At 33.9% G+C, this 15,441-nt stretch overlaps 1 protein-coding gene across 1 annotated transcript in view; it reads right to left on the bottom strand.

Moving 5' to 3' along the window:
* The window catches only part of LOC132561483 (exostosin-1a-like), an 80,456-nt gene that overhangs the window by 8,248 nt on the left and 56,767 nt on the right, over nucleotides 1-15,441 (bottom strand). Inside the window, exon 4 of the mRNA XM_060226192.1 lies at nucleotides 4,314-4,433. Coding sequence (XP_060082175.1) covers nucleotides 4,314-4,433 — 120 coding nt within the window. The remainder of the gene's footprint in view (nucleotides 1-4,313; nucleotides 4,434-15,441) is intronic.

Here is a 15,441-nt window from a genome sequence, read left to right as displayed (position 1 = left end):
AAATATAGAAAAACAACCAAACATAAAGATATCTAAATCTATTGATATATTGGTTAATGTCTCTCTGTGTAGCTCATATACTTAACTGAAGCGTATACACAACTACGTCAACCCACAGCTGTCACACCAAACATTAGGCAGCACAATGAAGATTTATTGATGACATGTTTAACTGCCAATTATCTGGGAATTCTAATGCTTGCATTGGGAAAAAAAATAAGATTTTGCAATTATGAATTGGACCTTGAAATAATTTGGCCCCAAATCATTCAGAAAAGGCCTAAATGTCTATGTAACTCACCTACAAGGCAAAAGAAGACAACCCGATAATAAAAGTTTCAATCTCATATGTATTACTGCTACCTTAACCCTAAACAAATAATAGACAACTTCAATAAAATCCTTATCTATGCTGGCAGAGGAAAAAAATGCAAATAATGGTGTAAGTAAATAAACAAAGATTGATGATGTGACCAGGCAGGTCCTTGTGAATGTATAGCCTACAACACTACAGGCAGGCTTTGATAGCTGTACAGCACAGCTCTTTATAAATATCACAGTAACACCACTCCTGGCATAACACCGATAATGACATACACCACACTTGATAACTTTGCACATTTTGATTGATAAAACATCCAAGCAGTACTTAATGGAAGTATTGCTGGTTTCCTTCTTATACTGTACAAATACTTAACAAGGGCCGTCAGAGACTGGTAATGCTCCCCGATTGGGACAAAATTTAAGTATGAAAAACAACAAAGGACCATAAGAGAGTTATGACTCTTGTGCACTGCCCTCCTACTCCTCGAGACCTACTACCAAGAAAGTTTCATGTGAATACCTCTCTAAGTTTTAGAGTAATGCTCCCGACAAAATTTAGCTATGAAAAATAACAAAGGGCAGCAACTCCTAAATTATACGAAAAGAGAGTGATGGTTCTTCAGCACTGCATTTTCCATGCTGAGATCTATCTACGTATGAAATTTCATGTTGATACTTGTTATAGTTTTAGTGTAATGCTTTCCACAAAATTTAAGTATGAAAAATAACAAAGGGCAACAACTCCTAAATTATACAAAAAGAGAGTGATGGTTCTTGTGCTATGCTCCGGACAAAATTATGACAGACGGACAGACAAAGTGGCGACTATATGTTTTCCCTTTGGGGAGCATAAAAATAAATCTATTCACAAAGTTAGTGTAACATAGTCCTCAGTATAATTGTTTGTCACATCGTGAGCTTATGTATCATATAACGTACCAGATAACAGGATTTTAAAAACTGATCAATTCATTGTTATTGCTAATATTATCACAAATCAGGTGCATTTGTGTGTTAAATCACCAATTCAGTAAATTGGGTCATCTCCATTCTAAATTTTGGTGTCAAACTGGAGATTTTTGAAAGTAAAATCTATCATTTTCACATGAATAATGTATTTCATTCTTAAACTAATTATAGACATAAGGTTGTAGTAAGATGTAACAGCTCAAACATAGCTGAATTAGAATAACATGATAAACAATCGCAATGTAACCAAAACAGACTTTCCTGATAGAAGACCTCCAGTTAAGACCCCTGAACAAGTATATAGGTGACATCTTGCCTTAATATCAACCCATTCTAATTTGATAAAGACATGTTTTATGAGTCCCAACTGATTCCAGCAAATGTCTTCAATTTGTAAGAATTTATTCAATATTTCAGTGACTAGTGATAAACTTGTACACTTTTAAGAACATTGATGTTATTCTGGGGTCCCTTCTGAACACTTTTGCCCCAACAGTATACCCAGCTGTGAATACTTTTTTCCTTATGTGTGTTTTGGAGCAGAAGTCACATACACCGTGCACACAAACTTTTGTCAGTTTCATGGACATTACTGGCTAATCATTTCTATTGGTTGAATCAGAAAGCTCAATAATTGCACAGCGTCAACTGACATCCCGATAGGCATCTGTCGGCGATATGGCACTCAAGCCTCTCCATAGTCTGACAGTCAAGACAAGACTTATCACCAGCAGCCCACACAATGGGAGGTTGTGGGAGGACGATTTCTGTTTTAGCATGTTCCTACCAAGCCAATATGTTATAGAACTTTCTGTCAAAGATTTATAAGTCAACCATTTTATAAGTGTGACAGCTAGGGACAGGTTTTTCCTATCTATTCATCTGTGTCTGAATTTATGCTCCTACTTCTACGTCTTCCAGCAGAAGATCTACTTATCTTGACAGGAAAAGAAAAAAAAGAAATGTCTCAGGTGACAAAATTAACCAGAAATATAAACAGAAATTGATTTCTGTCACCTGCATGCTACGTTTTTTAATTAATTCGAACAGTGGCATGATTCAATGATAAGTCCTAGATCAGGAACAGTTGTTTGACACAGATTAGTTCAATGCTTAACTCTATTGTATCTAACTCCAAATTTGTATCAAAACATGTCATTTCACTTGTGTGGCTTTATAGTACAAACTTAGATCAGTGACTTAACATACCACACTCTACTATATTGGTATGTACCTATCTGTGTGCTTTCTGTTTATGGTACAGATTTGGGTCAATGACTAAACGTACCAAACCTTACTATATTTGTCAGAAACTAAAACTGAGAAGAAAGACATATGAACCTGTGCATTTAAATTACTTATTATAGATGAAACTAGATATTACCATAAAAACCTTACAATAATCCCAAGAGACCAACACATTACTTCTTACACAAACTTAGATGTGTGTTTATTACAGGACAATGAAAGATAGTGTAATACATAGTGTCTACTCTAGAGCCATATGTACTGTACTTATCCTACAACATGCCCAGGAGGCCAACATTTTCCTTTACAGCTTAAAGAACAATGAAAAGATAATATGTCGCAATTCTTCTAAACATGAGTGGGCTTAATAACTGGCATAATTTTATTGCTGAATAATATTGTATGTCACTGACTTTTTAAGTTATTAAGGGTGTGATGGGAAGAAACATTGATAAAACACGAATATTTAAGATACTTTACTTTTGAGTTGTCCTTTCACAAAGTTCAAAATGTCTAAGGACTGACCTTGTTAAATGAATGACCACAATTTTACCTCAAAAACAAAATGCTGTATATCTAATAATATCATGCCAGAGCAAAGTACAATGAAAGAATCAGCCAAAATACTAAAGCAATTATAAATTAAAAGTAAAGATTATCTGGAAAGCAAGAAAAATATTCTATCCACATTTCTTCTAAACTGACAATTTTTGTAGTCATCGTCATATTGGTCAATGACAAGAGTGCAACAAATGGAGGGGTACATGGCACTGAGTGACAATTACTGTGATAAATCATAATGATTTTGAAACAAAAGAAGATATTTTCAGGTTTATTTTAAATTGAACATGAATTATTGAAAATATGTAAAAGTTACAGTAATCTATTCCAAATATGTGTAAATGTACTTTAGGCAGGATCAATCACATTTGCTTGAACCTGGCAGAGGACACCCCCCTTGAAAATTGCGATAGTTGTGGCCTTGATGACAGTCGTGGAGATCAGTTTGTCCTTTGCACAAACACCAAATTCAGAATAAAACATGATTCTATGCCACAAATTGAATGCTTTAAACACTTTCAGCTAACTTATTTTGAAAACATTGTACGGAGAGTGGCCTAGTTCTACCACAGTGATGTATTGCGTTAACCATCAGGCATGCTATTTCTTTAACAAAGAAATCAGGGATAATTATTCTTGGGTTTTTTTTTCTTTCTTTTCTGCCTGGAATGACTAGAGGTAGTGTTTGATGCAAACAAAGTGCTCATATTTTTGTATGTCTGTCTTGCTCTAGAGGTTAACATGCTGTAAACGATGCCTTATTGTAACGTAAACTGAAGACTGCTGAGGTGGAAAACATCGGTAATTATCAGGATCTAGACAAGAAGTTATTAATTACACCTTAATATCTTTATAATATACTTCCAGTATGTTGTTTCTCTTAACAATGCCAAGACAAAGTATAAAATTCAATAACTTCAATCACATTACCGTAATGATACCACAATAAGGGACAGGACATAACCTCACCAACTTAAAGTAAAAGATGGGCATGTTTCAAGACAATGAACATACACTTATAGATAGATAAGGTTGTTTTTTTTGTTTTTGTTTTTGGTCTTTGTCTACAGCTTACAGCAGAAATGTAAAAATAAAGCTAAAGAAAATCCTTTTTCTTACCCACACTCATCCGTACATGTTTGTTCATGTTTTAAAGGGAGACAACCTTAAGCATTTCATTTTCCTTAATATGTACTTGAAATACAACCTACCTCTAATGTTGTGGATACTATTTTCTCTACAGAAGAAAAGTAAGTTTCCCACAAGAACTGGGTCTGCTGACGCAACTGTAGAATGTCTGGCTGCTTCGCTGATCTTACAATAGAAGGAACCTGGAACAAAAAACAAAGAAAAAATAGAAAACATCCGCAAGATATAAATGCCCCTGCCACCAAGGCCTTGACCTTGGACCCCTGAAGCACTACAATGTCCAAATATAATTATACTTGACATTTGCATAAATGTTGACAAAGTTCCATGAGAAAATGAAGCTTTGAGTGTTAAAAAGAGATCAATGATCTATATACAGCAACTTATTGGAATTTGCTTTACATGGGTTATTGCATGCATTCAGATCTTCAAGCCTAGAAAGATACTTTATAAAATTTTCTTTTCATGGGGCATTGCATGCATTCAAAACATAAACCTCTGAAAAGTACATTCATTGACAGAATTTCAACAAAATAAAATTTTAAAAAAAGAAGTTTCAAACTGCTCGTTCTAGTAAACTGATAGGAATTTTGAAGATTTTCTGATGTTTCATATCTAAAATTGAGGCAAAAATATTGTGAAGGAGAGCTGACAAGTTTTGTCCTGCAAGGGAGAGCTGACAACATAACATAAACAAGAGGCCCATGGGCCTTAACGGTCATCTGACATAAAATACAAGATTTCAAATTTTGAACTTGAGAAGAAGTCGAAAATGTGTTTACAAGATGGCGGCCATTGGCCATGTTGGATTTCGGACCAACCCAAAATTAACAAACTTTGGTAAGGATCATGTCACGATCATTTCAAGTAAGTTTCAGCTTAATGAGACATGTAGAACTTGAGAAGAAGTTGAAAATATTTACGATGGACAACGTACAGACAAAAGGCGATTGCAATAGGTCATCAGACCCTTCGGTCCGATGACCTAAAAATGTATCTTTGACAGTTTGATGTTTGGGAATAACAGATCTCTTCTGAGGTGTGCTAGAAACGAGGTGCAAATAAAAAAGGTAAGCACCAACTTTATGTCTGTAATTTGTTTAAAGTTGAAGGTAAAGATAAAATTACAAAATACTCATAACGTTGAATATTCTCTCTTAACAACACCAATCTTTCATTATCTGTGTCTGACATCTATATGAAGCATTGACCCACAAGCTGAAGATTTATTTTCTTATTTTTGTACACATGGATGCAGCAAACCTGTATATTGGCCAATTCTCTAGAGACACAAAAATCGCAAACAAATATTCACAGTTAATAAATATCAAATCAATCTCCAAACTCCACAGCAGCAAATACCAAACTTTAATTCAATCATGTGTACCAAAGGATTGAAACATCCAGGCGTACAAAATGAGACCAATGTTTTTCTTTGATATATTATTGATATTTCAACAAAGGCTGTTGTACTTTCATAGATGATGAAAGCCGGAATAGGCTTGGGTTTGAAATTAGATTGTACCATGCAGTCAGGACAGTCAGCAGGGAGATTTTGAATGGCCGTTCAAAATGCAATATAGACTGTTAAATTTTTTTTCAAAAATAAAAAAAAAAAAAAAATTTCTCTAAGCTTGGTTTTTAAGAAACTAAATTATGTATTATAAATAATGTAAATCTTGCATATATTACTCACAAATTACCCCAAAGTTACATGTATGCTACTTTCATTTTCAGTTGTTCTACATTTTGTTATTTGTGAAAGGTTCATTAGTTTTGGGAGTTTTGCCATTTTTTTAAGTGTTCTATATTTAGCTATTTTTGAGGGGTTCTTTATTTAGCTGTTTTTGAGGGGTTCTTTATTTAGCTATTTTCGAGGGGTTCTATATTTAGCTATTTTTGAGGGGTTCTATATTTAGCTATTTTTCGAGGGGTTCTATATTTAGCTATTTTTGAGGGGTTCTATATTTAGCTATTTTCGAGGGGTTCTATATTTAGCTATTTTTGAGGGGTTCTATATTTAGCTATTTTTCAAGGGGTTCTATATTTTGATATTTTTCGAGGGGTTCTATATTTTGCTATTTTTGAGGGGTTCTATATTTAGCTATTTTTCAAGGGGTTCTATATTTTGCTATTTTTGAGGGGTTCTATATTTAGCTATTTTTCGAGTGGTTCTATATCAGTTATTTTTGAAGGGTTTTATATTTTGCCATTGTTGTTTTGTTCCATATTTTGCTATTTTCTATAGTAATAAAGTAAATAAAGTCCCACTTAAATTTAATAATCAGGTATAAACATTACATAACTTTAAAATGGACATTTTTATGCTTTAGCTCTACTATTTCCAATTTTGAAATTTTTATCTTTTAAAACAAGAGGCCCATAGGGCCTGTATAGCGCACCTGGCAGCTTTGCTTGACTACAAATGATTAATTAAAACTAAAGGAAAAGAAATTCTATATATCCAAGAACACAGCACAAAACATATCTATTTTCCTGTTGGACCCCAACTCTCTGTCCCTAGAGGGTCAGCTAAATCATTCATAATTCAGACCAAATCATTCCTATAGAGATTAGTAGGCTTTTAAAGAATTTTCTCTCTTTCCAATATTGAGCAAGCCATTCCTGCCCCAGGGAGCTGAGACCAATTGTTTACACAAAATTGATTATCCTTCAGCTAAGAATGCTTCGGACCAAATTAGGACAAAATCCAATCATTCCTACAGGAGGAGTAGGATTTTAAAGAATTCACTCTTTTTCCAATATTGGGCCATGCCCTTCCTGTCCAAGGGGGCCAAGACCCACCATTTAAACAAAAGTAATAAATCTTTACCCGAGTAGTCTTCAGACCAAATTTAGCCAAAATCCAATCATTCCTACAAAAGAATTAATGATTTTGAAGAATTTGCTTTATTTCTCCTATTGGACCCTGCCCCTCATGCCCTAGGGGTTGAGACCCACATTTATACAAAATTTGTTCAACTTCCCCTAATGATGCTTCTGACAAAATTTGGTCAAAGTCTGTTTAGCCATTCATAACATAATTGTTTCAATTTTTAATAAAAGTTGACAGATGGCCACTGCTGTATGCTAATAGTTCAATTAGCCCTTTTTGTCCAGGTGAGCTAAATATTTTTCACCTTCCCCAAGAAAGCTTCAGACCATATTTGGGAAAAATTCAATTCTTCCCGCAGGATGATTAGGATTTTAAAGAATTATTTGCTATATTTTCCATTTTAGGTCCCAGCCCTCTGGCCCCTGGTGGTGAAGAGACCCATCATTTATACAGAAGTTGTTTCATTTCCCCCCAAGGACACTTCTGACAAAATTTTACAATACACATTACCTACAACCAGTGGCTTATACAGACAGGTTTGTTACATACAGGTGGTCTTTACATACAGGTCCAATGACTCTGAATTACAATACATTGGACCTACAACCAGTGGCCTGTATAGACAGGTTTGTTACATGCAATGCGGTCTTTAAGGCAGGTTTGACTGTACATACGTTCTTATACTGAATCTATATACAGTACTTGCCAGCATTAGTAGTTGACAGTAAGAATTGGCACAGCGGGGAATTGTCACCTGCAGAAATTTAAATGAATATGTGAGGATTCAGGGAAGATGTCGAGCCATTGTAGGAAACTCAGAGACATTTTGTGTGAATTATCACCTGCAGAAATTAAAATGGATATGTGAGGATACAGGGAAGATGTCGAGCCATTGCATGAAACTCAAAGACATTTTGTGTGATGCAAACTAATAAAATGAACATATGCAATGGTAATAAAGTGATATCATTGCAAAACATATTCCCTTAAGATAGCGCCATCATTTTCAGTTATGTCTGAAGCAACCATTAAGTTTTCTTTTGAGACTCCATAGTCTAGATATTATTTTTGATCTGTTCATGTCACATGACCGATGACAACTGTAATTCTAAATATAGAAAACTACCAGGAAAGACAAAACAGTTTTGAAAACTCATTATCCTTATTTCTCATTCCATCAAACCTAAGATGAATATTTTGCAACTCATTTTCAATCATATTCTACAGGGAAACACACTCCTTTAATTTTCTACAACTCTAAAACAAAAATAAAAATTTCAAGCACTGTGTATTTGCAGTGAGTTGGTAAACAGTTGCATTGCTTGTGATGAACACAATTTTATTATATTTCTCCACTATCAGCAAACTTTCATCTATAGCGGTTAGAATTTAATCTAAAACAAGCAGGCAGCTGTTGGTATCTGCCTTTAGCAAAAAATTTTACAAAATTCAATTAATTTTCACAATGTATGTACTTTTGCTAAAGATGTGAACTGGAATTTCTTAATACGATTTCATTGTCAATTTCCTGTCACAACATATTTAACATCATACATCAGACACTGGCATCACTGATACTGGTAAACAAAATAAAAATAAAAAAAAAAATAAAAATAAAAATAAAAAGTGTTCTTACAGGATAAAAAAATTCACAGATGATAAAACAATTTCCTCATCATATCTAAACATCTGTTTCACTTTCTCAATATAGAAATGAAACTTTCCCACACGTAACATCACTTACCAGAGAAAGAAACATCACTTTCCCAACTGATAAACATCACTTTCCCAACTGATAAACATCACTTTCCCAACAGATCAACATCACTTTCCCAACAAAGAAACACCTCTTTCCCGACAAAGAAACATCAATTTCCCAACAGATCAATATCAATTTCCCAACAGATCAACATCAATTTCCCGACAAAGAAACATCAATTTCCCAACAAAGAAACACCTCTTTCCCCACAAAGAAACATCACTTTCCCCACCAAGAGACATCACTTTCCCCACAAAGAGAAATCACTCTCCCCACAAAGAAACATGACTCTACCCACAAAGAGACATCACTCTCCCCACAAAGAAACATGACTCTACCCACAAAGAAACATCACTTTCCCCACAAAGAAACATGACTCTACCCACAAAGAAACATGACTCTACCCACAAAGAGACATCACTTTCCCCACAAAGAAACATGACTCTACCCACAAAGAAACATGACTCTACCCACAAAGAAACATGACTCTACCCACAAAGAAACATGACTCTACCCACAAAGAAACATGACTCTACCCACAAAGAAACATCAATGTCCTCAATAAGCAAATGAAAATTACTTATAAAGAAACATCAATTTCCAACACAAAAATATTACTTTCCTCAAAAGGAAAATGAAAATTTTCTCTTCAGATCTTCACCTGAGAAACAAATCTACCCTGACTATGGATCAATCTTCTCCCAAGAAACACAAATCTACCCTGGTTATTTATCAAACTACACACCTCTAACCTTCATCTGAAAAATGCAAACCAACCTGGCTAGGGATCAAACTAACCACACCTCCAACTTTTAAAAAATTACCTGATGAATGCAAAACTGCCCTGACTAGGAATTGAAATGTCACAAGCTCAGATCTTCATTTGTGTTGCAGATTCAGTACATCACTCTACTGACTGATCAACCCCGTAATACTATCATAATGAGGATCTTGCCTGACTGTCAATGTAATATAGAATGTATCAAGTTGTATAAATTCCATATTACATTGGCACAAGTTTAAGATTCTATTTATCATATAACTTGTATATCTGAAAACTATGCAGAAACTTTCAAATCAATTTCCCTATGAGACAGATTTGCTCCAATATAGATAACCAAGACATTCCTGTGACATGATCAAGGTTTTACTTATTTATAACAGCGAATGACATGCCAAAGCCGGCCATTTATGTAATAAAACAGACTGTACAAATCTCTCTGATATTATCATCAGTTACCATTGTAGAAATTAAAGACTTCTTTTATCATCAATCAAACAAAATTATCAACCTTGAACACTCCCTATTTATTCCAGTTTTACAATCGTTCCATATGCAATGACAAATCATGTGATATATGGAATCAGCAAACTTGTCAGAAATATGATAAAATGGCACAGATTTTGTGTTCTTACTTTATGATTGATAAAAACAAACATTTTCTAAGAAGTTTCTTTTCTCATCATCCTTCCTTTCCCCACTTTTGTTTTTTTATTTATCTTTATCACTTAATTATTGTTTTTGTTACTGCTCTTTTTTTTTATATTTTTTTCATTTGTTTTATGGTTTTTGCTTCTGGGTTTTCTTTCTGTTCTTTTAAAATTTTGTTTTTGTTTTTGTCTTTTCAAAAAAGAGCTGTATATGCTTCCCACACATGAACTTTACAGGTGTACTCCTAAAACCTTCCAAGACACTGATTTAACAAGATCAAATAAACAGTATACTGTACTCATTTTAATGTTCAAAACTGCACTACAAACAACTGACAAAACCATCAAAATAAAATCAATGTTCAAAACTTGGATGATTTCATTCTGTTCTCTGCAGCAATTATCATTACTCAACATCATTAATTAGTCAAGTTATATCTTAAACTTTCTCAACAGATAAATGTAAAAGGTTGCCAGTTGATTAAATAAAATTAAGATTACGGAGTCAGGAGAAAAAGTATGGATGTGGCATATTCTCCCTTTGACTTTTAAAGTGACTGGGATCGGACTGGTATTCAAAAGCAATGAGATGGATTTTCTAATGGGCCAGGTGTCCCAATGGGATAGGTTGGGATTCTGTTACAATTCCAAATATCATAAAATTCTAGTTTGAAGTGATCAGGGCTGGACTAATTATAGAACAATGAAATAGCATTTTTTGACAATTGTTTGAAACAGTAATAGTGGATGGAATTATTACAGGGCAGCTAGGGTTTACTGTCTGTTACATGTGATGTGTAAAAATCTACGTTTCATGAAACCACTATTATTTTTTTTTTTTTTTTAGATACATCAGACATCTGCCTACAGGAACTAATTTTGGTAAGTTCTTTCAAAACCGGAAGGCAACAAATAGGAAAGTATACATTTGTAATGAAATGTGCTGCACTTCAATGATGGTTAACTCCACATGGTCATTACAAACATTATAAACACCAAGCTCAAAAGACAGAATAGCTAAGCTTAAAACATTCTGTTTAAATTCAAACAGAAACAGAAAAATTTATCAGCTGGTTATGTCCTGGTGATTTTCCTACTTCAAACATAATGTTAAGTATCATTGTGTAGGAAGTACCATAGATGAATTTCAAGGACTCTGGATCCCATCACAAGTTCTGGATCCCATCACAAGTTAAGTTTTGGCATAGGAGATTTCTTGTTGAGAAATAACACTCTCAGAATGCCAAATTCTTTCTAAAGAACAGCCCTTGTGTTAAATAATTTTCTAAACTTCTGTCTGATGAAGATGACCACTAAGTAATTGAAACGTCACACTCAAATCTTCTACTCGTTGTGTTGTAATTGTTGTTGTTCGGCAAATTTAACATGAAGAAATGATGGCCTTCATATTTGTGTGACCAGTTATATTGCAGCAAACAACACAACTATCAAATAATTTCAAGGGTTTTCTTCTACCTTACAACTATGACCCTATCTGAGGGATTTTAAAACTTCATATAAGTAACATTTTGATGAATCAAAATTTTGTAGAAAGAGAAACAATAATGTGCTACATCCAACTGTGACAGAGTAAGTACTCTATATATTGAATACCGGTAAATTGAAAACCCAATTCTTTACTATTATCTTACTATTAATTGAATATACCAATGTAATATTTTTACATATTAAACTTGTATAATATAGGTTATTAAGAGAGTCACTTTAAATGACAAAATAACATCACATATTACAGATGGCATTGTGGTGTAAAATGGAGACAATAGTTCCTCGGAACTGTAGGTGTCACCTGCATTTCTATAATTCAAAGCATAACCAAAGAAAGTCCAGAAAACAATATTCCCAGAGAATTTTCTAAGTTCAAAGGGGCATAACTCTGCCAAGAAGGGTTACAGACAGCCAGGAATCGAACTGAATCTGTACCCTTCCAAAACGCCACATACTACATTTTGATGACTCGAAGCATAACCGAAAAAATCCAGAAAACTTTTGTGCGAATGCCATCGCCTGACGACGGACAAAAGTGATCCCTAAGTGTCCACCAGCTCTGCAGGCGACACAAAAATGATGTAGAGTGGATATGACTTCGAGTTTAACATAAAAATGTCCATTTTCAACCGCATTTGGTTAAAAATTTGATCATGTTGTATAAATTTTTCACATATGAAAAAAAAACTCAAATAAGAACCTTTGTAATAAAATCCAGTAGATGTTAGTGGCAATATTTCATACTCAAACCAAGACAAACAAGGCTGCCTGTAAGTGTTTGGGGCTGTTCATTGGGCTACGAGGTCTAACAGGACAGATGCTGTAGAGGACTGACTTGGATCATAAGCTTTGTAATTGTAGGGCGTGTGTTACTTAATACATATTCAAACTGTTATTCTGTAATAAAGCATATGTATACAAGTATTATAGAACACTTACACTTCACACAAAATTTTTTTTCTCCTTTTTCTGTTAGAGTTACTTAGCAACAACCAGAATTTTAGTGTGAATTTTTCCTGATTGTGAAAACACACCAGATATGAAATATTAAAAATTTATTATTTTGAAATTTCCATGCAATTAATAATGTTGATTATGTCCGATGTTAAGTGGCAGTAGTACTTGTAGTTCTTGACTTCATCTCATTAGTGGTACCTTATACCATCTGGTATAGATGTAGAGCAGGAAACAGTTTCTGTACTATGACATTCAATCACACCTCTATGTTCTAATACCACATATTAATGGTCTAAATGATTTTGTCATGTTCATCGCCAATCAACCAATTGATTATGTGAACAGTTCAACATTCAGACAAGGAGGCTAGCAGTATATATCTCAAGTCCATAATCCATATACAAGCTTACTCATTGACAACTAGACCTAAGACTGCCTGGTTAAGCTCAACATGACAGATCACTGGAGTCGGACTACAGACAATAAATAGCAGGATCCCAGACTTCTACAAATATTCAATGTCATCAGAAGGACTTTGATCCTGTCTTTTTCTGTAGTACCTCAGATAACAATAAAATTTAACCATTGACTACTGTAAAATCATCAATTTTCATGGGGCTCAAATTTTGTATTTTCAATGGATTTTGTGGATAAATATTGCTCACAAAATCCACTAGTGCTTCAATCTCTGTCAACTTATAATTCTTGATTATTTGGAGTATCTACACATTAAAGCAAAATAAGTCCACTTGAAACACAAGCCCTTTATGCACTTTTTTTAATTGAAATATTTCTTGAATTATCTCCCTTCTTCCCAACCTCTTCTGACAACTATTAGCCCACTGTGGATGATGAATTCACCAGGTTTAATGAGACTGTAGACTTCCTGCATAAAGTCTGTACTTGAATTGACCACAAAAATGTCAACATCGACTGTGCCAGGTTATAATTAACACACTGAGACTTGTAATCAAAGGAGAATGATTTGAGTCATTGAACGATGGGATATACCCAGGAATATATGTATCAGGGCTGGATGTATTCAGATTGACTCGATAACTCCACGAATAATGGCAAGATTCGTGCACGATTTTAAAATCAATACACAACGAAGGAAATCATTTTATCTGTAATTTCAATATATAATATATCTATACTGTGATTCTGGTCCCAGGGGTTTATTCAGGCTAAACTTATTGGACTTGCTACATGTAAAAGCACTTAGAATCCCAGGAGTATCTCTGACATAACTTCCATTACTATTGCGATACATATACTGCCTGAGGTTAATCTTGTATTAGGGAACTATCATTAGCCTTACAGAAATGTGTTATACCCATCAAAAATATTGTGTTGTATTACCTTAATAAATAATTTTGTTTTACTAACATGTTTTAACATTTTTTTTACTTGTCTTAGAGTTTAAATTCTGAAATTCCAAAAGCTATAGTGAGTGAGAGTGCAGTGTTGTTATTTTGTAAAAGCTGTAATATATTTCCCACATCAGGCTGATTAAAACTGGGTTTAAAAAACCCACCAACACACGTTCATAATAAAAAACCCATCAACATACCTGATTTATCATCATTAAAACACATCAACAACTTGGATTATCATAATATAAAACACATCAACACACTTGGATTTTAAAAAATCCTCACACGTGCCTGTCTTGGTTTTATCACAATCAGAATCCATCTGAACACACTTGCATAAAATTGCTGTCAGCTAGTTAACGATTTCGAAACATTTAAAAATAACGCTATTTGAGAATAATGACAACAAATTTTGAAGTCTTTTGTCTAAATTCTGTGAAAATTAAAAAACAATTATTCTTTGTGACCTTGTAAATTTAAAACAAATGTAATACATTCTAAATGTAAATGATGAGAAATATGAGAGAGCAAAATATTTTCTGTTTAATCTACATGTCTTAATACATATCTCCATTTTATTATTTTAATGGTCCTTCTGAACTACTGTTATTGCTTTAGTCTTCTGATGATGTTAAAATTCAATACCCAACGCACCACAAGTTACAATTATACTGACTTTTACTTCAGTGTAGCAAAACTTAAATTTTTCAGCAATTTTGGAACCAAATTTAATTAGAAGCAAGCAAATGATTTAGCATTCAATGTATTACACAAAAATATTGAATTCTTACAATTGTCATTGATAATACTTTAGAAAGTTAGGCTAATGAGGTGCTGCTTAAAATGAGACAGTACATATTGCACTTACACAGCCAGTAAGTCATTGACCAAGTTCCCAATTACCTTAAGATCTCACTTTAGGCAACCATTTTTCTCCCTCTATCAGGATTTGAAAAGATGTTTTAAAATTGGGTATTCAAATCCTTATAACAGAAGAATGTTTTCTTCATCTCCACAAGTCACTGACTAACTAAATCTGTATCAAAGGTATGTTCGTGTACTTACCTCGTTAGTAGCAAGTAAATACAAACATAAACTCTATTTATTTTTTTAAAATTTTCAAAAGAAGTTATTTTAACTAATACTAATCACTCTTGTTGGCCTTGATGTAAGCATGCGAGGAGTGTTATTGTGGGAGGAAACCTGACTACCTATCAATATGGTCAGCAGGTGACCCCAGGAGCTTTTCACATCTGGTCGATGAACCGCACCCCGTACAGCCAGGTGAAAGGTCAGTGTATTACCACTGTACCACCTGACTT

This window comes from Ylistrum balloti, unplaced genomic scaffold, assembly GCF_031769215.1.
Source record: "Ylistrum balloti isolate Yb309-2 unplaced genomic scaffold, AGI_CSIRO_Ybal_v1 Utg371212, whole genome shotgun sequence".
NCBI classification, from domain to species: Eukaryota; Metazoa; Mollusca; class Bivalvia; order Pectinida; family Pectinidae; genus Ylistrum; species Ylistrum balloti.
This window is presented reverse-complemented; position numbering and strand designations above follow the sequence as displayed.